At 32.8% G+C, this 25,981-nt stretch overlaps 3 protein-coding genes across 5 annotated transcripts; 1 reads left to right on the top strand and 2 right to left on the bottom strand.

The window, feature by feature from the left end:
* The first annotated feature begins 642 nt into the window (after positions 1 to 642).
* LOC113855748 (probable membrane-associated kinase regulator 2) lies at positions 643 to 1,907 on the top strand. Its single transcript, XM_027487379.1, has 2 exons — positions 643 to 1,696; positions 1,810 to 1,907. Exons 1-2 carry the CDS (start codon positions 643 to 645, stop codon positions 1,905 to 1,907), a joined length of 1,152 nt encoding a protein of 383 aa, XP_027343180.1.
* A 6,589-nt stretch (positions 1,908 to 8,496) lies between these two features.
* Positions 8,497 to 9,162, bottom strand: LOC113856673. The gene has a single exon (XM_027488626.1). The coding sequence runs from the start codon at positions 9,160 to 9,162 to the stop codon at positions 8,497 to 8,499; it is 666 nt and encodes a 221-aa protein (XP_027344427.1).
* Positions 9,163 to 11,178: 2,016 nt separating this feature from the next.
* On the bottom strand, positions 11,179 to 20,256 carry LOC113853990 (respiratory burst oxidase homolog protein A). Of its 3 annotated transcripts, none has more exons than XM_027484759.1 (14): positions 19,055 to 20,256; positions 18,697 to 18,856; positions 18,391 to 18,439; positions 17,724 to 17,837; positions 15,443 to 15,865; positions 14,360 to 14,746; positions 14,165 to 14,260; positions 13,600 to 13,715; positions 13,063 to 13,230; positions 12,783 to 12,942; positions 12,393 to 12,590; positions 12,133 to 12,261; positions 11,923 to 12,001; positions 11,179 to 11,646 (listed from the first exon to the last, which is right to left on the bottom strand). In XM_027484759.1, the coding sequence occupies exons 1-14, from the start codon at positions 19,710 to 19,712 to the stop codon at positions 11,537 to 11,539; spliced, it is 2,847 nt and encodes a 948-aa protein (XP_027340560.1). In that variant the 5' UTR covers positions 19,713 to 20,256; the 3' UTR covers positions 11,179 to 11,536. The 3 variants fall into 3 exon arrangements, with proteins under 3 accessions (XP_027340560.1, XP_027340562.1, XP_027340561.1); XM_027484761.1 differs by having other exon boundaries at positions 12,393 to 12,565; positions 12,779 to 12,942; positions 13,054 to 13,230; positions 19,055 to 20,125; XM_027484760.1 differs by having other exon boundaries at positions 12,393 to 12,565; positions 12,779 to 12,942; positions 19,055 to 20,125.
* Positions 20,257 to 25,981: the final 5,725 nt, after the last annotated feature.

The raw sequence follows: 25,981 nt of genomic DNA, 5'->3' as shown, positions 1-25,981 counted from the left end.
TATATATAATTTAAAATAGTGTTTAAAAAAGACTATGAATTTATGAAAAGTTTTCTTATCAAGCACCTTTGTTTAGTCCAAAAAATATATGTTAATAAATTATAAGTTAATTGAAACCACTAATTAAACATATAAAAAAATATAAAATAAAAAAATAATTTACTATTATGTTTTTTAAAAGTAAATAAAATGAATAAATAAATAATGCAAATAATTTTCCTCTTAAAACCATCCGATTTAAAGGGAGAAGAAATTAAGTTTGAAGAAATTTTAACATCTACATTTTACTCTCCTTTCCTCTAAATTTCAAAGCAGAGAAAATTTATCAAAACTATTATTTAATTAATTTCCTATTTAATAAAAGAGTGTACTTGATTCTTGAATCTTAAAAAACATAAAAATTATTTTATAAATTATACTTTACTCTTTATTGATTCCCATGAAAATACAATTTTACTCTGACTTGTCTCACATGAGTCACCTGCAGTTCAGGAAGCAGACAAAATAAAGGCATAGCCAAAAACACTCGCTCTCTGCAGCCACTGCAACCTCCATTCACCCTTCCCTTATTTTCTCAACACCCCATTTATTTTCTTTATTCTCCTTTTTCTGTGTATTCCACTTATACTGGCTTTCCCAACCATGGAAGCTTTTAGCTTTCTCAAATACTGGAAAGGAGGTGCCGCACTCACTCTCACACCTACCTCACCCACACTACCTCTAAGCGACATCCAAACCCACCAAGACGACACCGACGATGGCCCTTTCTTCGACTTAGAGTTCACTCTACCCGACGACTCTGAAGACGCTAATGAAAATCTAAACGACGACCTAGGCGACGATGATATTAATAACAACGACAACGATGACTCAGAGTCAGAGTCAGAGTCAGAGAGTGAGTTCAAGTTCACCATTTCCCCTTCCAATTCCAGCAATGACCCTAACCTTTCGCCCTCACCTTCCCACTCCGAACCTAACTCCAAGCCTCACCTCACTGCCTCCTTCTTCAAATCCGCCACCAAGTTCCGCGTCTTCATGTTGGGCCTCAAGAAATCAAAGCCCAACGTCGTCTCCGACAAAGAGCCCAACGCCTCTGACTCACAGCCCAAGAAGTCGCAACAGAGAAAGCTTTTTACAGTGAAATTCAAGGTTGAAGAAGCTCCCATTCTGTCTTTCTTCACCAGAGATAACAGTTCAAAAGGAAAACCTTCTCAGAACACACAGGAGTCGCAGTCACAAACAGAGACGCTATCACTTTCTTCTGCTTCCGACGAAAATCGCTTAATGCGCAAGTATTTTAAAATGGTTAAACCTCTTTACGTTAAGGTTTCTAGAAGGTTCTCTGAGCAGCTCAACGCGAGCACACCTGAGTCAGATAAAGCGGAAACGCCACAGCCGGAGTCTTCTCCGGCCAAGGGGGTGGCGGAGAAGCCTCAGACGGAAGCTGAAAGTTCTGAAACTGCGGGAACCAACGGGAAGGGTCAGAAGCAGGGGAACATTCCTCTGCCTGCAGGGCTACGAGTTGTGTGCAAGCATTTGGGGAAGAGTCGTTCGGCGTCTTCGTCGGCGGCGACACCGACCCCGGCGGCGGCAGCTTTAGTTTCTTCGAGGCGGCGTGATGATTCGCTGTTGCAGCAACAGGATGGGATTCAGGGTGCTATTTTGCATTGCAAGAGATCCTTCAATGCTTCTAGAGGTAAATTATTGTTTTCCATTTTTTTCAAAAGAATTTCTTTGCAGTTTTCTCAATGCCTTAAAGTTGTTGAATTGAAGAGTTTTACATTGCTTGAATTGAATTGTTTTTGGTAGATACAGAATGCGAGTCTTCTGAGCTGGCAGGATGTGTAAGCGATTCATTGCAGGATATATCTCCGGAATTATCTAGAAATTCTACGAATGAAGGATAAAAGTAGTGGCTTTGAGATGTTAAGCAACAAATGAGCTGTCTTCAAAATGTAGCTTGTACATAGGAAGATGTCGTAATTATTGGGTAGTTTGGGGTAGGTTAATCTGATATGTAATTATGTTTTCTAATTAATAAAAAATATTAAAATTTTGTCATATTATATGATAATTGCGTGAGAGTACAATATATTTTCTCGGTCTGACGGCATCAGGTTTTGGGAAGAATGGTAAAAAAAACGAGTAGTCATGGCAGGGCTAGCTGCAAGAGACAATAGCCGTTTTACGATGAATGAAGATCATTCGCCAATTGAGTGGTGTTTCTGTTTTGCATTTCCACGAGTGTGAATGTGTGTTGGAAAGCTCTTCTTTCTGAGAAAGTGAATAAGAATCAGATCTTTGCTGTGTATATCTAGGCAGTAGCAGAAGCACCACTTTTGAACCAACACCTCGTGGTCCATTATTATTAGGTTATGTCAATTCCATATTTTTGCCTAAATAATCGGTTTTCTTCTTGCTCGAGTCTTGACTGAGGGTGTTGAGACTCGCTCATTGCTATAGACTCAAAGTGTTCACCAGTGCTACTTTAATTTTAGAAATTAAAATTGGCATGTTTTAATGGTAACTTTGAATTATCACATTCTTATTCAATGTTTTATATAATTTTAAAATTTATAAATTTTAAACTAAAAGAATATTTAATAAACATCCCTTGTAACATCTGCAATACGAAAAAATAAGAATAGGAAAGAGAGAAATAATAAATGTGATAAATAAGGTGTCGTGATATAAAAAAGAGATAAGTAATGTTATAGTAAAAATATTAGGGTTTTATAAAAATTTAATTGTATTGTTAGTGTTATTTTTAAATTAAAATTAAAGTTTTTTTTATAACTAGTATTTAATATTGAATCAATATCAAATTTTATTATACAAATTATTAAAAAAATTAATTTCAATTAGAAAATAATGCTAACATTGTCTATAAAAGTTATTTATATTATTATTTATTAATAATAAAGTAATTTAATTTAATGAATAATAATTGTTATTGTTTGTTTAAAAAAAAGTGTTAAAGTTGATGCGTTATGCATATGAAGAAAAATAATATGAGCGTCAAGTAATAACTTTATCAACGTTGGGGATTGGTCCAACTCTAAACCTCAAATGTTGACAATGCTTATCCTCGTAACCTCAAATGTTGACAATGCTTATCCTCGGGAACCTGGTTGGGTGCTTGTCGATTAAAGAAAAACAAGAAGAGACAAAAAAAAAGGGGTTGAACTGATAATGATTGGTGTAGAATTGATAAAGTTGAAAAATAATAAGAATAATTAGGAGTGATAGTTAGTCGAGACGAGGGGAAATGCGGTGAGAGAAGGGGGAAAGGAAAGGGACATGACTGATGAGCAGTGAAAGTAAGATTTTCTTTTGGGGGAAAGGAAATGGTTAATGTTTTCACTCTCCAACATCTCTCATGCCTTTCAGCTATTGGAATGGGCGAAGCTGTGTCTGTTTTGGGAACAATCTTTGCATTTCTATTAACATCTATCCATTAAGTAACAACATGCTCTCATCAATTTTATCCCCAAATGCATCATCACCTTCAACTGAAATGCTCCAACTCCTACTGCCACTGCATTGCAATGTACTTTGTGAAGTGATGTGAAGAAGAAAGGTGGGGACTCAACTTTTGGTTTATATTTTCAAGAGTAACTGGGTAGAGAGTTTTATAATAAGGAGGACATCAAAATGTAATCTCAAATCGTTAAAGACAGTAAATATATGGATTTATCTTTTTATAAATTTTTATCTTTTTATCTGACTCCTTCTATAGCAAAATCTTTTTTTTATCACAAGTATTTGTAGTTTACATTACGTGAACTATCATCCATTTAACGATATTTTTTGAGCTGTTTATACTCTTTATATGTGTCATTAGTATCATCGTTTTTCTTTTTTATGGTTCAATTTCATATTAATCATAAATTTATACCGTTGACTCTCTTAGTCGCGATTCATCTACTCTGAGTTGGTCACCTTAGGTCGATCCAGCTCTAACACTACTTTTAATTTTTAAAAAAATAATAATTAAGTAATGAGACTTATAATAAATAGAACACCATAACGTAATTTCAAAACTTAATAAATTTCTATCCAGCTCCCTCTTTTGTTTCTTGTTAAATGCACGTAAACAACTAAAAATAGTGGTCGATCATTTAATTAAAAGCATGAATCACGACGTATGTTAAATTGCTTTCATATTTTTTCATTTTATGGAACATCGATTAAAGTGAGTACTAACATGGAGCCACTCACAGCCTCAGTCTCTCACTTTTTGCTATATTTATTAGTAAGATAGTAGAATTAACAACCAATTATTATACCAAACATTAACTGTTATATCAGTTACAGGAAAGGGAAAAGAAAAGAAATGATATTATTATCTTTTTCTACAATATCTTTCAATCAATCTACTTAATATTTTAAATAAAAATATTGAGTAAAAAATATATATATTTAATGTTATAGGAAGATGTAAAATTATCATTTTTATCCATGAAGTATGAAAAATGCTGACTTTATAAGCAACTAAATAGTCATAAGTAAAATCTTTTTTTAGTTTTGTAAATATAATTTAATAAAGTTTTAGCTTTTAGAATAAAATATTTAACAATCACACGATATACATCAAATTATATTATATTACATATTACTTCAAAATAGTTATTGACATGAGATGTTAAATGTATAGCACGTCACTACTAAATAAAAAAAAAATTATTTCTAAAAAATTTAATATAAAAATTAAAGTTAATAAATTTTGTTTTAAAATACTCATAAATTAATGCATTTAATACTTATACTCAAACTAAAGTTTATTTATATTATTAGAGTAAATGTTCAATATCAAGTACATAAGTATAAAGTATGGAATTAAAAAAATAATAATTTAACTTTAAAAAATATGATTTATTTATAAAAAAATATATAACTTATTAAAAAATTTATAATTTTTTAATGCTAAATTTAAATTTTAAATTTTAATTTCATAATCCACTCGTTCTTAACTCATTTGAATAACTTGATTTAATTTTTTTAATAAAATATTATTACTATTTTTTACAATAAAATTAACAAAAAATTAAAATTCTTAGCAATATCTTTCTCTCTCCTTCTTAATAAATGAAAAGATAAAATTATAATTATAAATAATAATTGATATTTTTATTTTCAAATAATAAACGTATAAAATAAATATAAATAAAAAAATCCTTGATATTAATTAAAAAAATAGAATTAGTACATACGTTATGCTAGTGTATCTGATTAATCATAAAATAAATCTAAAATTAATAGTCATAGAGTTTAATCAAAGCAAAACATTTTGGTAATAGTTAATCAACTATAATTTTTTTCAAAAAATCTTAATATATTTAGTGGATGTTTGTTTCCTCTCCGAGTGTCGCAATAATTATTAAAATATAAAATGATCTTCAAAAATGAATTTTTTTGTTATTTTTTAAAATACTTTCTATAAGTATAATTAATTTTAAGTAAAATAAATTTTTAATGTTTTTATAAGTAAAATAAATTTTTATGTAGTCCTCCTTTTTAGCCACGTATCTTTTATTAATTACATAATAAGAGAGATAGGTTTAGGGTTTTCTTTTAATTATTTTAATAAATAATTTTTTAATTAATCTTAAATATGATAGAATATTTGTATATCATTATTAACAAATTTTAAATATTTTTGAAATTAAAAGATCTATTATTTTTATTGTTTAATTCTATTTTCTGTCCCATTAAATTTTTTTTAAAAATTAAACAACATAAAAAAAAACTTTTTAAAATGTACGAATGTATACGTGTATATTCTCATTTTACTAGTGTTTAATCTTTCTTGTATTTAATGAGATACATGCAAGCATTGATACATGTTTTAAAAGTGATTTAAGTCTATTTTTTTGCAAGTTCAATATCAATAGATCAAACATGTTTTAGGATATGTTTGGAAGAGAATTTTTAGAGGGGAAAGGAAGGAGGCTTATGTTTATATTTTAAATAAATATATTTAAAATTAATAATTTTAAAAAAATAAAAATTAAGATAATAACAAAATTTTAATATATTAATAATATATTTATCCTCTTAAATAATATTTTTTCTAATATAAAATTAAAAAATAAACCCTCATCTCCCTTCCCCTCCAAAAATCTTCTCCCAAAAGAGAATATTACTATATATACTAAACTCAGTATGTATATCATAAAGAAATAATTAGGAATAAATCAGATATCAGATGGCAATATGTTGTTGACAGTGCATAGTGAGAGGTGATGCACAACTACAGCACAACAGAGAGTGATGTGTCAGCATGATGTAAGTATCAATAATTTTATTTTCTTGCTGATTAGTGTGGATGAAATAATATATATATATATATATATATATATATATATGTTTATTAAGTTGCGAGATAAGAAATAGCCAGATATAATAACAGGGTTATGAAATATTCTTGAAATTTGAGTCTAAGTTGCATATCAAGAAATAATTTTATTTTAAAAAACAATTTTTTAATTTTAATTAGAATATTATCCTCAAATAAAAATTTAAAATTTAACTTCAAATCAATGAAAAAAATCTAAAGCAATCTTGCTGTGAACTCCCATTTAGTTTGGTAAAAGAACATGTCACACCTCATTCTCCAAATGCATCGTCCCAGGCTGAAATGAACAGAGGAGCTCTGGTTTCAGAAGAAAAACGAAGGGTTCGTGGTTTCAGAAGCCAAATTCATGCAAGTGAGGACACTTGGTAGTTGCAAAGATCGATAGCGAAGCTTATTTGTATGAGTGCTTCATGCATGACCAACCAAAGTAGCTGATTGTTTTTTCTTGTAACCTTATTTGGAGTAAAGATCTTGGAGAGAGAGAGAAAGGGAGACAACAATATTTCCTTAAAAATTAAGAGTTATATAATATTTATAAAAATAAATAATAATAATTTATTAAATTAATATTAATATATTATTTATTTTAATAAATTATAAAAAATAAGAATATATCTTCTTATTTTTTTACTTTCAAAATATACTGAAAAGACCATTTAACATATAAATCAGCTGATTTAAAATTATTTTAATTTAATTTATTATCTTAAATTTGAGTTTCAATTATATTAAAATATTCTAATTTCACAGTGGTCTGAGTACCAAACCATTCATTAAATTATTAAATTATATTATAATAATAAAAAAAACACACCATTAAGAGTAACATCGCTTTGTGGAGATAAGGAGCAAAAGCAACCTGTTCCATAATACCGTTTGATTGTCCAAAAATTATATACATCAAGTTCCTCGGAGAGCACATATCATATTTTTTTTACACGGTGTAATATTAAAATTTCAACCTTAATAATTCTTAAAAATATCAAATTTAAACTAAGAATATATTATACGCAGTTGAAATGTTGAATGGACAGAATCTCATAAAACAATGATGTGAATGCAGGTTAGTGGACATAGAAATTGATTTACAGCATATTTATTTTTCCGTTTATAGAATCAGGTTACAATAATTAACTTTTTTAAATATGAACAATATGAAGCATATTAAAAATATTACGATACTTTTAAGGAATTAAAACGTATTTAAAATTTTAAAATAATTAAAGAATAATTGAGTATTCTTTTAGTAATATCCTTGTTTATTAGTATTTATTTAAATGCTGAAATAATTAATAACTAGATTTAATTCTGTTGAAGAAGATATTTTTCTTGAATAAAGTCATTCTATTATGATAATTTGTTGATTAATAACTATCTTAGGAAATATGCATTATTTTAAAATACAAATGATATGATCCAAGACAGTAGTTAACAAAATTTATCATATGGCTAAGAGTTGTTATTAACCTAAATTAAAAACAAATGAAACAATAACTTAGCTTTCACAACCATTTCTACACATTTATTTTTTTCCCTGTATATTTCTTTATCACATCACATATTTTATTCTACACTTTTTCTCCTAATTTTGTAATTTTTCTATGTTATTTATAAATTATTGTAATTTTTTTAATATAAATAACATTACTTAGTTCAAATCATAGATAATAAGATATAATTTAAGTGTGGATTTTTTTACTCCCAAAATATCATTGTAATGATAAAGTAATTTCTTTTCATAGCATTAAGACATCAACAATAATATCAATACACCATCAAATTGCAAAAGTTAAATAGAGAAGGGTTAAAAAAATACAAACTAAGATATCGATGAAGCATCTCTAACTACTCATTTGAGAAACAAACTAGACAGACCTGTTGCACTTTTGCAATAATGTACAAAACTATATCATTAGCCTAATAGATTCATTTCAAAAAACTAAACTATTACAACATTCTTTTGAATATACTCTTTTAACACATTTTTATAATTAAATTATTTTTAAAAAGTTAAAATAATTTATAAAAAATAATTAATTTATAAAATAAACACTTCAACTTTTTAAAAAATAAATTAATAACAAAAAAATGCATTGAAGAGTATATTTAAAAGAAAATTGATCGCATTTCTCTGGAACCTAAATATCAACACGTCTGAGGCAATTGTCACCATTGGAGATAAAACCAGTGGTGATATTGTATTGAACCGTACAATTCAACTCAACCTCAACTTTCCTCATAAACAGGTTAAGTATTTTCACCTTGCCATCTATCATGGTATAGCTACTGAGATTCAAAGCTTGATCCTTGAGGTCAATCATCGAGCTTGGAACAGCCAAAAGCTTCTGTGTCACAATCTGCATGGTCACGTTGAACCTTATCGTCCTTCTGGCCTTGGCCTTACCCGGTGGAGAAAAACCCTTACCTATTCCCATGCCATCATAGTAAACAGTGGTATTGGCGTTTCCAAACCTGAAGGTAAAATCGTTTGTATTCTTCACAGAGACATCTGCAAGAAGTGTAATGTTATTAGTAGCACCGTCGGCAAAAGATCCATTGAGAAGGGTAACCCCGTTCATCCTCACTTCGGGTTCTTTCACATTGTAAACGGTGAAGCCCAACACTAATATTATGACTACAGATATCACTAAAAGGGCAGTGACACAGCCACAGCATCTTATGAACTTTTTTGCACGAATGATTTTTTGTTGGGAAATGTTTTGATCCTCTTGTCTGCTGAAGTGATGAGTTGATGATATGAATGGAGCTAAGGGCTTGAATTGTTCAGTTTGGTTCTGAGCCATAGTGATATGTGGTTTTGTTGATTTTAATCTAACGGGGTCTTTATGCTACTATACATTATGGTATATTAGTTATTGGGTAGCGGGTATTTAGATGCATTTCCATTATGGAACGTTTTCAAATGGTTGATTCTACGTTGATAAGGATAGATTTGTGTCTTGACCTTCAACTTTAAGCATTAAGGACTCATTGGAGTCGGTCCATGGTTGATGTTTTTCTCTACGCGCTTCCACTAATGGCACGGTTTGAATGTTGACTAAATTGGGTCTTGCTTGAAATGAAGGGAAGGGAAGGGAATGACTAAATTATGAATTAATTATCTATTAAAAATGAAGATGGTGATTTAAGATAAGTGAATTTGAAGGATTCTAGAAATAGCCGTGGAGGAAACGACAATCCGGCCTCATCAGAATGAATTGTGAAATAATGCTTAATAACAGATCGGCGAATGAGTTATGTAACAAATTAAATTAGACCAAGTTTCTTCCCTGTATCTTATTGATTTACGCCGGTTGTGAATGTGACAATTAATTATATTTGATTTGGTCATGAAGACCAAGCTTCGCATTCGAAATATAAATTTTTAACACTGGTGGGGAAGGCAAGAGGAGATAAACATCAAATGACCAAATTTAACCAGGGGAATTCTAACGTTAGCAGTTACCATAAAATTTCCTCCACCAATGTATCCATCTTATTTCCCTTATTTGTTGACTCAATCAAAGAGACATGCTATATTGATCTTCGTTGACCGTCATTTTTTTTTTTGGGGTCCATCACAGACTGATTTTCATTTGCTTGTTATAGTGAAAAAAATTTCTCTGTTCTGAAAAAACTTTTACTGCTGAAGTTGAAAATTAATAATAATATTTTCATACCTGTTTCTTACATTTCATTTATCTCTCTTTTCTTTGTACTTAAACAACACCCCATATAAGATTGCAAAAATATCATCGGGCGTAGGAAAAATAGCTATCATTTTGGCCCATTGGGTTGACATTTTACGCTAGATTCAGTTGACCGTTTACTTTATTTTTTGGGTGCGCCCGAGCTATCCCTGTCCTCCACATCCATACTATTCATAGTAATAAAAATAAAATAAAATAACAGTGCCAGTGATATATGACAAAGAACATTGTATCTTTTTAAACGAGTCTTTCACACTTTATATATAGAAATGACTCATCTATTCCTCATGTATAAAAAAGTAAATAAAGTACCACTTTCCTGACAGAAGTGCCTGCTTTATTTGTAACTTTCTTGTGTGTTGCAATCCTTGCATACTAAATTTAATTTTTACATCCATTTTATGTTTTAAAAGGCGTATAAAGTGCATCATCAAATTTACATCGGTAGTAATCAACTACATATGTTCTTTACAGTACTTCACTTCAGTTGACAGTTGACATAATAAAACCCACTGTCCTTTATGCAGAAGAGATTATGCATTTAGGCTTTTTTTTCGTACGCATCCTTTTCAAACTCGGATTCAAATCGCATTTATTGAGAACGTGTCAAATCATATTCAAAGTTTTGAATAAATAAAATGAAAAATACCCAAATTGAACCTTACTGAACAATTTTCATGCTTTAGTGTTCTATACGCGAGGTGGCTCGTGAGAAAGCCAGGGCGGGCCCAATTTTCCATCCATATACTTCTGATCTGGTTCGTCAACTACGTGCAAATAACTCTAACGTTAGGATTGACCAGATGAGCAGAGTGATATTCCATCAGTTGATTCAACTCAATCGTCTAATTCGTGTTTGCCACTAGTTTTATCAAATGTATGATAAAAAAAAAGAGTTAAAAATTATGGTCACTTTGAAAAAAAAGAAAAAACTATACCAGTCTCATTTACAGAGATACAAACCCCCCCCCCCCCCCCAAGGAATCCAAACAGAAGCAGAGGTGAGTCATTCGTATCACTCTCAGTTTTCTAGAATTCCCAGAATCCCCTCGAAGGAAAATGAGGAAGTTACTCTCAGAAAGGCACCCCAATCGAATTCCTTAGTCCCCTTATTTCCTATTACCTTTTCAAGAATGTCCATATCCAATTCAATGTGGATCTATCTGCCAATAATCCAGGTGGCTCCACAATCAGGTCAACGCCTCCAACGTAGCTGTATCGCACTTTAGGCGGTGCACGGTACATCTGCTGCGCTTATCTCTTTAGTTATGTGGCCACATGTATGGTGAAATACCAAGCAATCTTGCTGGGCGGTATGTACAATACTTCAAATCTATACAAAAAAGGTTTTAGCTTATTGAACATAATCATATAATCTGGCCACGCCAAGTTGCTAAAATGACGGGTTTAGGTTGTGCGTGACTGTGTTAACTTTCAAGTAGAGTTGGGAGAGCTCCGTCCAAATTCCCTAGAAATGCTCCTTGTGGAACTCAAATTTCGTTGGCCCTTTTTCATTGAACTCGAAGCAGAGCTTGCTAAGCTCTTTGGCCAAGACTGGTGCGCCACAATAAAACACCCCTGACAGGAACCAGGATGACCATAATGTCAGCAGAAGAAAAAGAAAGGAAAAAATGAAAAAAAAAAAAACGCTTTTGTATATAATAAAATGGGATAACTTCTTGATATTTTTTATTTTGAAAGAAAATTTTTAAATGCATGCATATCAAAAATATAAAAGTAATAAAGATAATGATAATGTATATCATCATGTCTATTATTTATTTGATACTTAAACGATAAATTTTAAAAATATTCTACCGAGTACCAAAATATGCTCAATGGAGACTGACTGACCTATTCGTCCATTGCAGTGCTTGGAACATATTTTAGAGAAAACCTTCTTCCAGTTAGGCCTAGCAAAATGAGTTCGCACCTGGCACGAGAAATCCAAAGAAGCATGCGGTTTTAAATTTACTTACTCCCGACTTGGACATTAAATTGGTGCTAACGATTGTGTAGAAAATTTTGATACATAATGAAAAATAACAAAAGTTGAAGGCTTACTCTAGTCCCAGAAACTATGTCAACTCCATTTTTGGCATGGTTGAGTGCTTGCACCATGGTGATGAGCGCGGATCTAGCATCCCCTTCCTCGTATACGCTAGTCAAGTAGTTGTGCATCTCAATGACACCCTGAAGTCCATAATTTGACATTAACCATTGTAAATAATTCTTATTCATCTTGCAGCAGGGAAAAGGAATGCTAATAGTTCTTCAGGACGAAGTATCAATAAGATAAATAAATCTTCTACAATAACAAGTACCCTTTGATCAAGCTCTGCTACTTCATTCATGACTCCTTTGAACCAATCAAAAGAGCCTTGCTCTCTTGTAACCCAGTAGAAATAAGCATTGGTGGTCTTCAATGTTTTCTTCCGTTTTGGCGCAATTTTATTAAGAGACGGTGAATCAGCACTCCCAACACTAAGGTCTGAACCTCTACTGATATCAGATATTGAATCCTGAATAGAAGTAACCCTGAGTGTTACTTTTTTATCGTACTAAATTTACATACAGATGTTCAAATAATGATCAGGATAACAATTCGTATGCAATACATCAGACACCACAGCCAATTGATATATAACATGAATATGTAACTACTTTGTTATCTGCATGTTCAATAATTAATATGACGTAGTGCTGAAACTCACCGCCATCTCCTCCATTTTGATGATGTTGTTAAGAAGATCTTTCAGAATGCTGATGAAAGGTGTTGCCCCTATCCCAAGACCAACAAGTAACAAAACATCATATTTTGCATAATCTTGTGCTGGCGCACCGTAAGGTCCATCTATCTTTAACTTTGGCAAACTGTATCAATGTTTAACAAGAAGTAGGCAGGAAATTAAGTATAGATTGCTTGTCCTGACTACCTGAAGATTGAAAATTAAAAGGCAAAGCAAAAAAAAATATGGCAAGCGCAACATGTACCTTTTCTTAGTCGTTTCATCAGCCCTGAGAAGCCCACTCTTCCCAGATACAGGAGGCTCACAGGCCTCAGAGAATACCCTTTTAAGCTCCTGTGTCCAGTCACCCAGTTGCCGAATGTGAACACTCAGGTAGTCATCGCCAGGGGCTGAGGTAATAGAAAACGGATGCCTGTCATATATATATTGTCCCATGTTACTGTTAGATGCCGACACTAATTGAGCAATGATGGCAAGTTTCGATCTGAAACGAAATCAAGACTCCTAACTGCTCTTAAAGTGTAATATCACTTCACTTTTTTCTTCTTTTCCTGTTCAATATACCTGAGCCTCAGGGGCAAAAGTACACTACACTTTGATCTCTGTCTTATGGGGGGAGGACGGTTAATTATCCCAAATTCATATTGCTTCACCACATTTCGTTCAATTTAATCCACACTACTAACTTCCAAAACAGTATATCAATCATAATGTAAATTCTAACGCCAAAAATCACCGTAGGTATTGCAATTTATGTAAAAAAATTTAAAATGCAACTTACCACTCAAACGGAGAAATATCAGGACATTGTACAAACATGTATTGTCCGCTTTTGTAGCGAAATTGAGGAGGCTTGGACATTTGTAATGTGAGAACATTTCCAGGATATATGGCAACCTAAATGTTTTCCACATTAAAAAAGGATGTTAACATAAGTTCACTTTACATGATTAAATTTTATCAATTATTATATTTGCATACTCATTTTCTCTTACATCCATTTTTCATTCTTCTTTTCTTCCTAATTCTCTCTTTATTTTCTATCACTTCATTCATCACATTTTCTATTTTCCCTCTCTTCTTTTTCTTCCTATCGCTCTTTTCCCAAATGGGATGTGAAAGAATCATTTTCCAAAATTTATAAGTGATTAAGCTAGTGTGGCTTTTGAGGATTTGGACTCTTGGTCCTCATAGTTTTTAACATATACTTTTGTATGAATCTTCTGTCTGAATGCTCACAAATAGACCAGGCCAATTGTACGTCAAGACAAGTAATAAAAACGTATTTATGAAGTTGAAATCTACTTTCAGAGCCTAACTCTGATCGGTTCACTTTCTCTGCTCACCTTTACCAGACGAACCGTATACAAACCCGAACGAAAGAATCTGAGTATTCTTTCTGACGTATAAAGTAAAACAGGTACCGCAATATACATCCATGTCTGAAAACGGAAAACAGTGCATGACTTATTAATCACCGGCAAACAAAGCATTTGATAGATTTCCTAAATAATTGAAATACGATGGTAAAAATTATATACCGTTTTAAGGTACCATTTATGCACGAAGTAAAGCTTTATTCCGTGGACGATGAGTAGACCATATACAATGACAAACAGATGGTGTGAATACCAGAAGGCATTGAAGCCAGTGAGCCTACTAAATGGTTTAGGCAGCTTAATGAGATTTCGGCGGAACCACTTGGTTGCTAGTGTAAATGCAATCGCCATAAAAACCACCATCAAAATTCCAGTCACACCCTCAGCGCCTTTAACTAGGTCTCGATACGTGGGTTTATGGCGGCCAAATACACCTTTCAAATACTTGTCATAACGTTCTTCAGACGTATTTACAAGTCTTGGAAAATCACAAGCAAGATGATCCCCGACATGAAGTATAACACCAATCACGATGGCACCAGCAATTGTCTGTAAGAATCAATAAAGTAGACTTGGAGCTTAACAAAAAAGAAAAAAAAAAGTGAACTTGGAAATTATATACCTGCCTATTGGGGTACATAAGCCATTATGTTTTTGTTATTTTTTAAAAATTTGTGGCAGAGAAAGGATTTTTATATTACATTCACATTCATTAAGCTAATATAGAATTAAAAATAAAGGTTTAATATAATTACATCAGTAATTTATTGATAATATATATTATAGATTATGATCGATTTGACAAATTTTATGAAGTATTTCTAAAGACATTATACTGTTTTATGATTTAAATATGTTTTCGTTGCTATATTATTTTTACAATTTGTATTTATTTGAATTTGTTCCGTTTTTAACATTTTAAAATTATAAAAAAATGTCATAGGGTGGCTAAAAAAATAAAATTTAAAAGAAAAATAATATTTTTTATAGATAAAAACATTTTCAAACTTAATTTTATTTTATATATATTTGCGCGTCTCATGTTTAATATTAGTTGGCATTTTTTTTTCAATTTACCACTGATCACTACAGGTTTTAAATTTATAAATAGTAAAAACAATGATATCATGATGTACAAGACCAAAAATTAATTTGAATTTACAGTTTTTGGTGGCGATCACTAACTTACACTGTTAAGTGAATATTCAATACTTAAACAGGCTCCCGGGTGGCGTTAGTGCGTACCTTATGGAAGTTGATGTTGTCGTCGAAAGGTAAAATATAACCCAGCTTGGTAGACCTGAGCCAAGTTATGGTATTTCTGCACACGGGTAAGAGTATAAGTGCCATGTTGAACTTTAGAGTCTCAGCCGCTCCTTTAGCCGTGAGAAGGCAGTAACCCATGATCTGAAATCCATCTTTATGCTTGTACTGAATAAACTTCCACGTGAATAGCCCAATCATTATGCAAACCCACAATGTTAAAACCCAAAGTCTCCTCCAATTCTCTTGCAAATAGTAGAGCAATCTGCGGCTCATCCTACGTATAGGACTTTTCTTCCTTAGCCCCTGTAGGTTCTGGCTCAAAGCTTGGCTTGTGTAGCTTAGAGCTTGGCTATAGTTGAGGTACGTGTCCTTTTGTAGAAGAAGCGTCTCCAATTGCCATAGCTGCGATGACATAATGACCATCGATAATGCCGCAAAACTATCAGAGATTGAATCGTGTAAAGATATTTCAGCATGTCAACTATATGCATTATTGGCATTACAAGAACAACAGAATGCATCACGCGTGCATACGTGTCGAGTAAGGTGTACGCGTGTAACTGGCGAAGAAGCAGAAAGGCCAGTTGGGAACGGAAGCATGATGAAACATGTACCTTAGAAAAACGACCCAGCAGGAATATGATATCACAATGTCAATATTGCAGATGGTCAGGGCGATAACCCCTTTTTCATTTCCGAGTTTTCGTCCGCGACGTAAATTAGCGAAGGCTAATGGTATTGATCCTTTTTTAATTTAGCTGCAAATTGAGGGCACACTTACCACTACGATGCAATGATTTAGCACATCAAATCATTTTATAAATTCAGCAAGGCATTTTGTGATGATTATAATATGCCTAATTTGTCTTTTTTGTCCTACACGGCCGAACTACTCTAGAAACAGGCGCCGCGGGGGGGGTGGGTGTGGGAGGGAAGGGGTGGGATGGCATACATATCTTGGGGCCACCGGCAAATTTTATTTTTTTTTGTATAGTAATATATATTTTTGATAAAAAAAACTATATTTTATAGAGACTGTTAATATATAACATTATATTTTTAAACTTCTCATACTAACTTTAATAAAATACAATATAAAAGTAAATATGAAATAATAAAATAGTTATTTTTTGAAAATTACAAAACACTTTAGTTTTGACCAAGCCCTTAATCTAAATTCCTGGCTCCACTCCTACTAAATATGTCGTGTGATTTGCACAATCACACAATTCAGCCCAACTGTTGACTGAGAAAAGCACGGTCCTACTCCAACGCTGACAAAAAGGTACACAAACCTAAGTAGGACAGCTGACAAACGAGCATCCTTCACTAATGTTTACGATGAAAATATTTGTTAAAAAATTAAGAAACAAATATTTAAACAATACAGCATTTCATATATTAATAACTTGTCTTCTCATTTAATATTTACTCGTTAGTATTTGTTAACCAATTTGTCGGTAAAAATTAAAACTTTATTTATTTTGAGATTTTATTAAATTGTATAATCAAAATTGCGATATAATATGATATGAAAACCTAATATTTCAGGAAAAAAAACAATGTTTTCTGTTATGGTTATCTTATGAAAATTATGATTCTGCGCAATAAAAATAGTTAAAAAATTTATGATTTATAATTGAAATTTATAGTTTATAATTAATATATTAAATTAAAAATAAATTGTGTGACTAGTTAAAAGTTTTAGAAGTAACTAGTTAAAATTGTATTAAATGATTAAAAAATATTAGAATTATTTTATATAAATATAAATTATTTTAAAAGTTAAAAAAATATTAGTAATCAATTTCTAATAAGCTAAAAGTTACTTAAAGTAACTCTTTATAAATTAACTTTCAAGTTATATATTTTTTTTATTTTTTATATACTAAACAACTCTGTTAGTTTATAAAAAAATTACAAATTAATATTGTTAAACACATTTGATATAAAACAATGTCTACGACAAACCAAAAGCTTTAACACGCTAAGAGCACAACACAATTATATTTTCTCATTATCGGTGAATATAGCAAACAACGTTATTAACTTATTATGTACTTGACTGGCATAATGGGTTATTCCCGTTCATGGTGCAGTACACCCTATTAACGTTGTTCATTAGCATAAAAACGATGTAGAAAAAAAAAATAATGCGACCACATTATATTCTGGTTAATTATTATGAATAAATTGCAGTCAGAATATATATGAATAAATGTATGCATGCGTTACATAGTAAAACAGAAAGATTTCCCACCTCGATGTAGCCAAGTCCTTCAGGGTCTAACTCTTCCATGATCAGAGCTGCATATTCTTCGGCCTGCTCCTTCAATCTGGATAACTTATTTGCCGAAGCGCTTAACATAATGATCTGTGATCAATAGATGCAACAAGAATTGGTTAATTAAAAATTAATGTGAGAACTTTTCACTAAATATTACGTCTTTGAGAAAACAACTATATCGGGACAAAAGAAAAGGTTTTGCTTAAAATGACGACTACGCCCCCACCAACTCCACTGATAACGTCTTCATTATAAATTCCAAGAATTTGGTAAAATCAGAAAAATGAAAGCGCCATATGTATGACCAAAGCCGCAAAAGTAAGACATTGTTCACTAACTCTTGAATATATACCAACTAATATTATGTTCAAGAATATGGAAAACATTATAAGTTGGAACACTGAACATTGGACGTAGTTATTAGTAACCATTTAATTAAGTTCAACTAATCCAGCCTAATGTTGATTAATTAAAACTCTAGTGGACACCATGTAAGCAAAGTATTACGTTCACTACATGAAGAAGAAAAACAAATTAGTAAAAGGAAAAGAGTATTTAAATTAAAATTCAGTTGAATAGTGAATACAAACATGAGAGATAAAGTTTCAGTTTTGGAATATAAAATAAAAGTCTTCTATACCTCTTTCACTTCTTCTTCGGTGATTCTTCCATCTTCGTTCTTGTCCACCCTGTGAAGATGATTAAGAATATTATTTTAAAATAAAAAGCACGCAATGATCATAATTGAATTACAAGCAAAGAAAGCATCAAAGCTTTGACAGGTATTTAAATAATAAAGCAAATATACGTGACATTTAACAATGCTGTGTTTAATTTCATATTAGGTAGCACCAGATTAATTAAAGAAAGGAAACGGAAACGAGGAAGATTATTTATCACTAATTAAATCGAATTTCAACAATAACAATAATGACCGAATAATTACATGTCGAAGAAGATCTGGAGCCGCGAATCAAAACTTTGATCGGTAATTTGCGACCAGAATTCGAAAAGTTCATCTCTGCTGATCTTATCAATACTCAATCTTCGTTTGCGACTCAGAGCATCAAACAGTTCCAAAGCGAATTCCTTGGACTCTTTCATGCCTTCAGGAACAAAAAAGTACAAAAACAGACTTGAAGCCAACAACAGAAACAGTAGCAAAGTATGTAAGATCCTGACAATTTTTAAGCTATAAAATCCAATGCAATGAAACAGGGAGGGGAAACTATATAGGATAAGGACTCAAACGATTCAAACGAACAATGCAAGAATCCGAAACGAGATTTGAAAAAGAAACGGACCTATGCATTGAGCGAAATCGGCGCGATAGAGGAAACCGTCCTTGGCAAGCCTATCGAAGTTGCTCTGCACCTGGTTCCACGCATCAACGCCATTGGATTTGCTGCTGATGAACTTCAGACCACGGAGTGCTTTGTGAGCACCGGAACGAGTGCGATCAAGCTGAGCGCGTTGCTTCCTGAGAGCACGAGCCGCCAACGCCGTTTCAAATCCGCCACCGGCGGCAGCGCCGGTCCCGTTCTGAGCAGAGGAAGATGAAAGCTGGCGCGAAGCATGGCCATGGCTCCACGAGAACCGTCGCAACTCCGATTTAAGCTCCTGCGAGAACTGCCTAGCCTTGGCAACTGCCTCGGCTTTCAGCTCCTGCGAGAACTGCCGAAATCCTCTCGACGAGCTCCTCCGGATCGTTGGAGACCGCGGAACGGACGCCGGAGTTTCATATCCGCTTCCGGCGACGCTGTCGTCGATGTTAATAACAGAGGCTGGCTCAACGCTCCGAAGAACGATGGTGTCATCGTCTTGAAGATCGAGAGTGACCTCCACAAACTCCTCGGCAGCGGAATTGGACTCAGTTCCCGGCGAAGTTCCGGCGCTGACGGTTGCTTTTCCGGGAACAGTGTCGGACGCCCATCGGCGCTCGTGTTTCGGATTACCATTCATTTATAAGACAAAACAACCCAAAGAAATATATGGATCGGCCTTTAAATAACTATTTCTTTCTTCAACTCAAGTTTTTCTATTTCTTTACAGCAAAAAGGAACGTGAATTTGTTAATTGTATAATGCTATTCGGCGTTTGTTGCTAACCTGGACAGGTTGTTGAGGAAAGTTACGAGAGGGATTTTTGGCTTGGTTTAGACTTAGAGCGAGTTGAATTTCAAAGAGGCGAGAGATAGGGAGAACGTGTTCATAATCTATGAGAGAGAGACATGAACGCGTAAAGAGATTGCTCAGAAATAGAAAGAGGAGAAGGGAGGGCTTGCGCAGCAGATATCAAAATGTTAAGCTGGGCTTAATTGGTAATGGGTGAACCTATATAACACAAGTGATTAAGAGGAAGAACAAAAAATGATGGAATGGTGTTTAAGTAAAATAAAACAATTTAAGGGTGTGTTGTTGAGTTTTATATTAGTAGTGTGGGATTTCCTAGCTAAAGCTGGGAGGAGAGATGGAAAAAGAAGAAACGGCGTGTGTGTAAGACCACTAAAAGATGTTGGTGTTTGGTTTTTCTTTAATACTTGCATTCTGTGGCATGACGCGGTTGGAGTGGCTTGGCCCCTAGTCTTTAGAAGTAGTCAAGTAGTAGAGGCAGATACAGAAAGAGAAAGAGAGTGTGCGAGTGACCGAGTGGTGGGTCGGAAAACGAAAGGGAATATCTCTATTTTACGTGAGTGGGACCGCTCATTCCAGTGTTTTTGAGTCGACGGCAGGGATCGCCATGTCAACTCCACCCACTATCGGTTTGTGCAGGTCGTTTCACTTTTTTTAAACTCCCTTTTTTCTTTTAATAATATTTCTTTTCCTTTTTCTCAAGTTTACTGTCTATTTAAGTCATTGTTTGTTTATAACAGTTTTTCCTTCGAACAAAATAATAACTTCTGAAATATATTTCTCAAGAAAATCTTTTGTTTTTTCTTAATCTATTAATCCAAACACAAGTCCAGTATATATTACACCCCATGCATATTCATGTTAACTTTTGCTAACTAAATTAAGAAAAATGTCGATTTTAATCTTTATGAATAATTAATTAATTAATTAAAAGTGATAAATTGTTATTAAAAATTATTAAATCAATAATAAAAGGTGTCGTGTGATGAGAGTGAAAAGATAGTGACTGTGTGAGAGTGTTGAGGGTTTTTAAACATTAAAAAAGGTAAAAGAGAACTTCTAATAAAATTATGAGAAAAAATTTAAAATTGGTAAATTAAGAGCTTATAAATTTAACCGTTACATTTTAAAAAACACTACCACCAGAGTAAATTTATTTGCCAAAAAATCCATTTTGGTCAAACAATTTTTTAAGCTGGTTAAATAAACTAAAATAAAAAATAGAATTATCTATATATTTTCAGTTAATATTTCAAACATTTTAAAAAATTGATTATTAATAATGATAGAATCTTTGTGACAAAGCGTATAAAAAATATATCATTATAAGTAGATTCTTTTATATGATTTAAGATATAAGTTTTGTTCTTAATAATGCATTACCTATAACCGCTTACTGTATTTTCATTTTCTATTATTTTCTATGTGAAAAACAAAACAAATAGATACGCATTTAATATATATATATATATATATATATATATATATAAAAGCCACGATTATATTTTATTTTGATTTCACTAAAAAATCCTTATACTAATGATTAATCATTAGGTTTGCCTCGGTCTACTGGTATAAAATAAAATACTTTAATTTATACATACACACACATATATAAGATCTATATAAACGGAAACAATCGAATGAAGCTATTTTATTACGTATATTTGTAAAGGTAAAACTCCCTCGATTCAGTAATAATTATAAATCGTAAGCAAAAAATAATTGAGTCATTTAAACTTAAATTAACTTGATAATATCTCAAAGTCTCTTACCATTAAAACAAATGTAAAACTATATATATATATATATATATGAACCTGCGTCATCACATCCCTAACGTAGAATTTTCGTTTTAGCATTGTTGTTAGTCCTCATCGTGTGGCACACTCATGTTTACGATCATTTATGTGACTAATTATGTAATTAATTATAATGCATATATAACCTTTTAAAAAGTGCACATAAAGGTGGTTTAGGGTGATTATTTTAATTATTATGGATGATTTTTAAAGTATTTAACATAGTTATATATTTAGAGTTTAAATTTGATATCATTAAGTAAGCTGAATTAATCACGTATTAATTGATTTATGCACTTCAATGATCATGACTTCGGATGATACTGATATATGTGGTAATAAAATCCAAACTAATATCTACAAGTTCGATATTTAAGACATTACTTTCCTATTTATGTTTTTGCCGTTTGCATCACATTAAGAGTTTAACATTAATAGTATATTCAATTTCATTAATTTCACTTATCTTTTAAAATATATAAACAAATAGGCTAGCAATACGAAATGTTGAAAAATATGTCTAAATTAATAAGATGTTTTTTTTTTTTGGGATAAAATATTGTGAGAAGAAATTTATAGAAAATGCAAAATTTGAGAAGAACTATAATTTTAAAGATTTTATTAACTTCAACTCTAAGAATAAGCAACTAATAATAGTAAAATTTTTTTAGAAAGAGAAATATTTATTATATTTTTATAATTTTAATATAATAACTGTATATTTTTTTCATAAAAATTTTCTATTTGCAGATGCTTAAACTCAATTTTTAAAACTGAGGTTAACAAAATTATAATTTTAATATATTTTACCATAATTTTAATAATTTTTTTACTTTAAATTTCTTACTCTCTTAAAGCACTTGTTAAATATAAGATACTTAAGTTAATTCTAATTTAGTGAATAAAGTTTTTGGATTGCATATTTGATTAAGCAAACATTTTCAATGTAGGTGTGCCCTAGTATTTGCCAACAACCTTTAAATAATTGCAACCCTTATTAATTAATCGATTAAAATGTGCGTAATGCTTCAGCAAATACTTCATATTTGTTTCTTCTCTCAAACTTCGTGTGCTCGTTGAGAGAGTTTTTTTTTTTGTTTTTATTTATTTAAAATATAACATTTCTACATATCTTTTTTTCTTCATTTTTTAATCATATTTCTTTCTTATTTGATTATAAACTCATGCATGTAATGCAGCCATGGTGTTCTGTCTCAATGGGTACAATGTCAAATGTAACGGGGGACAATCAATTATGGAATGAAATAATGATTGAATGGGCAAATGGGTAGTATGGATAATTCTCTGTATGTATTATTGTATTGCGGGTTCTATTACAATAAGGAAAATGAAGGTTACTATGCAACGATAGCAACTACAGAGACAAGAGAGGAGAAAAGACAGAATGCAACAATACCCATATCCTTCCTTTCCCCAGTCAGATACTATATAACATAATCTTTCATGTGTGAATTGGTCATCCTCATTCTTGCACTTTTTTTGGTTGTCCACAATCATAGGATTATTTGACACCTGTCCATTCTTTCTAACAAAATTATTTTTCTCCACGTTCTTTTCCTGAATTGCCCTTGTACTATTTTCACTTGTGGCATTACCTCCCCCATTAAAATCAACCTTGCCCCCAAGGTTGAAGTCAGGATAAGCTTGTTGCACATAAGAAAGATCCTCCCAAGTAGCATGATTTGCACCAAGGCCTTCCAGTGTACCAAAACTTGATGAATATATTGGACACCCTTCAGAATAACTCGAGATTGTAAAATCTCTTGTGGTTGTAATGTAGGGCCCATGTCATTAGTAACCAGAGGAAGTGGAATATATGATTGTTGATGAACACCTTGGCATGGCTTTAACTGCGACACATGAAAAATAGGATGAATTCGAGCAGTTGAGGGCAGCAACAGCTTGTATGCAACCGGACCAACACATTGGATAATAGGGAAAGGACCAAAGAATCTCATGCCTAGTTTCTGGTTTTTTCTCAAAGCAACAGAAGTCTGTCTATACGGTTGGAGCTTAACCAACACCATATCTCCAACTTTGAATTCCACATGACATCTCCTCTTATCCGCTTGTTTCTTCATATACTGCTAGGCTTTATGCAAATTGCCTTTTAATTGATGCAAAACAGCATCACGCTGCTGCAACAGCTCCTGCAATGTTGGAGGATCATTCGAATCAGTAACATATTTGTCAATCCTAGGAGGATCCCTGCCATAAACTACCTTGAATGGCGTCATACCCATACTGAGGTGGTATGAGGTATTATACCAAAATTTCGCCCAGGGTAACAATTTCAGCCACATCTTTGGATTGTCATAAGCAAAACAACGTAAATACATTTCCAAACAACGATTGACAGCTTCGGATTGGCCATCGGATTGAGGATGGTATGCAGTGCTCATGGCCAATGAAGTACCACTCAACTTGAATAATTGTTTCCAGAATTGACTCATAAAAACTTTGTCTCTATCGGATACAATAGACTTGGGGAATCCATGCAATTTCACCACTGCCACGTGTGCACTCGTGTAATCTGCTTTTAGAGGAGCAAAATAGACATACTTAGAAAGTCGATCTACCACGACCATGATCACTGTAAAACCACTAGCATTGGGTAGTCCCGTGATGAAATCCATCGCGATATCATCCCATATCTATGCTGGAATTGGGAGAGGATGCAACAACCCAGAAGGTAGTGTATTGGAAGACTTAGCCTGCTAACAAATGAGGCATTGTTTAACAAACTCAGCTATGTCTTTATGCATACCCTGCTAGCGAAATTGTGCAGCAATCCGAGATACAGTTCTTGCAACACCCGAGTGTCCTCTGAGTGGAGAAGAGTAGAATTCATGTAATATTTGCTAAACCAAGTCATGCTTCCTAGGAATAACCAATCTACCATTCCAGTAAAGCATGTCATCATGTGTGGAATAATTGGGATGAGGAGGAGTACCCCTGCGGCATAACTCGCGAATGTTGTTTAACTCAGCATTCTCTGTAATCGCAGCACGCAATATGGGCAGAATTTCCATGTGTGGCTGAGACCATGCCATGAAAAATGATCTAGACAAAGCATCTGCTGCCAAATTGTCCTTCCCCGGTTTGTACTCGATAATAAAGTCATAGCCTAACAATTTATGCAACCAAGATTGTTGTTCAGGAGTTTGTAAGGACTGCTGGGTAAGACTCCTGAGACTCCTCTGATCTGTCCTAATTAAGAACTTGTGTCCTAATAGGTAATGTCTGAATTTTGCTATTGCTTCAGTGATGGCATATAGTTCTCGCGCATAAGCTAATTGTTTTTGAAGTCTGGGAGTTAATTTCTTCGAGAAGAAAGCAACTGGATGATTGTTTTGACTAAGCATTGCCCCAATACCGGTCCCTGACGCATTTGTTTCCAGTACAAAAGCCTTAGAAAATCTGGAATAGCGAGAACTAGAGCCTGAATTAAAGTTGATTTGAGTGTTTCAAAAGCTGTAGTAACAATAACATCCCAATTAAAGTTGTCTTTCTTGAGCAAGTTTGTCAAAGGAGCAGCAATAGATGCATATCCCTTGATAAACTTTCGACAATAACCTATAAGACCCAGAAATCCCCTTAACTGCTTGAGGTTAGTAAGAATAGGCCAAGCTAACACAGCTTGTACCTTGGAAGCATCCACAGCTACGCCTTGACCAGAAACTGTGTGTCTTAAGTCTTCCACTTGAGTAAGACCAAATGAACACTTAGAGAACTTGGCAAATAATTTATGCTTCCGTAGTAATTGCAAGACAGCTTATAATTATTGTAAATGAGACGACCAAGTTGGACTGTACACCAGTATGTCGTAAAAAAAAACTAAGACAGATTTCCTCAACATATCTTGAAAGACTTCATTCATCAAGCACTGGAAAGTAGCTGGAGCATTCGTCAATCCAAATGGCATGACAAGCCAGTCATAGTGCCCATGATGTGTTTTGAATGCTGTCTTATAGCGGTCTTCCTTTTTTAGTAAGATCTGATGATAGCCAGACCTAAGATCCAGTTTGGAAAAATACTGAGCCCCAAATAACTCATCAATTAACTCATCGACAGTGGGAATGGGAAAACTATCTTTGATGGTTATGGCATTTAAGGCCCGATAGTCTGTACAGAATCTCCAAGTACTATCTTTCTTCTTAACCAGCACAATTGGTAAAGAGAAAGGGCTAGTACTGGGCACTATAATGCCTTCTTGTAACATATCTTTGACCATCTTCTCAATTTGTTCTTTTTGACTGTGAGGGTACCTATTGGG

Source organism: Abrus precatorius, unplaced genomic scaffold (assembly GCF_003935025.1).
Source record: "Abrus precatorius isolate BTA unplaced genomic scaffold, Abrus_2018 Scaffold11, whole genome shotgun sequence".
NCBI lineage: Eukaryota > Viridiplantae > Streptophyta > Magnoliopsida > Fabales > Fabaceae > Abrus > Abrus precatorius.
This window is presented reverse-complemented; position numbering and strand designations above follow the sequence as displayed.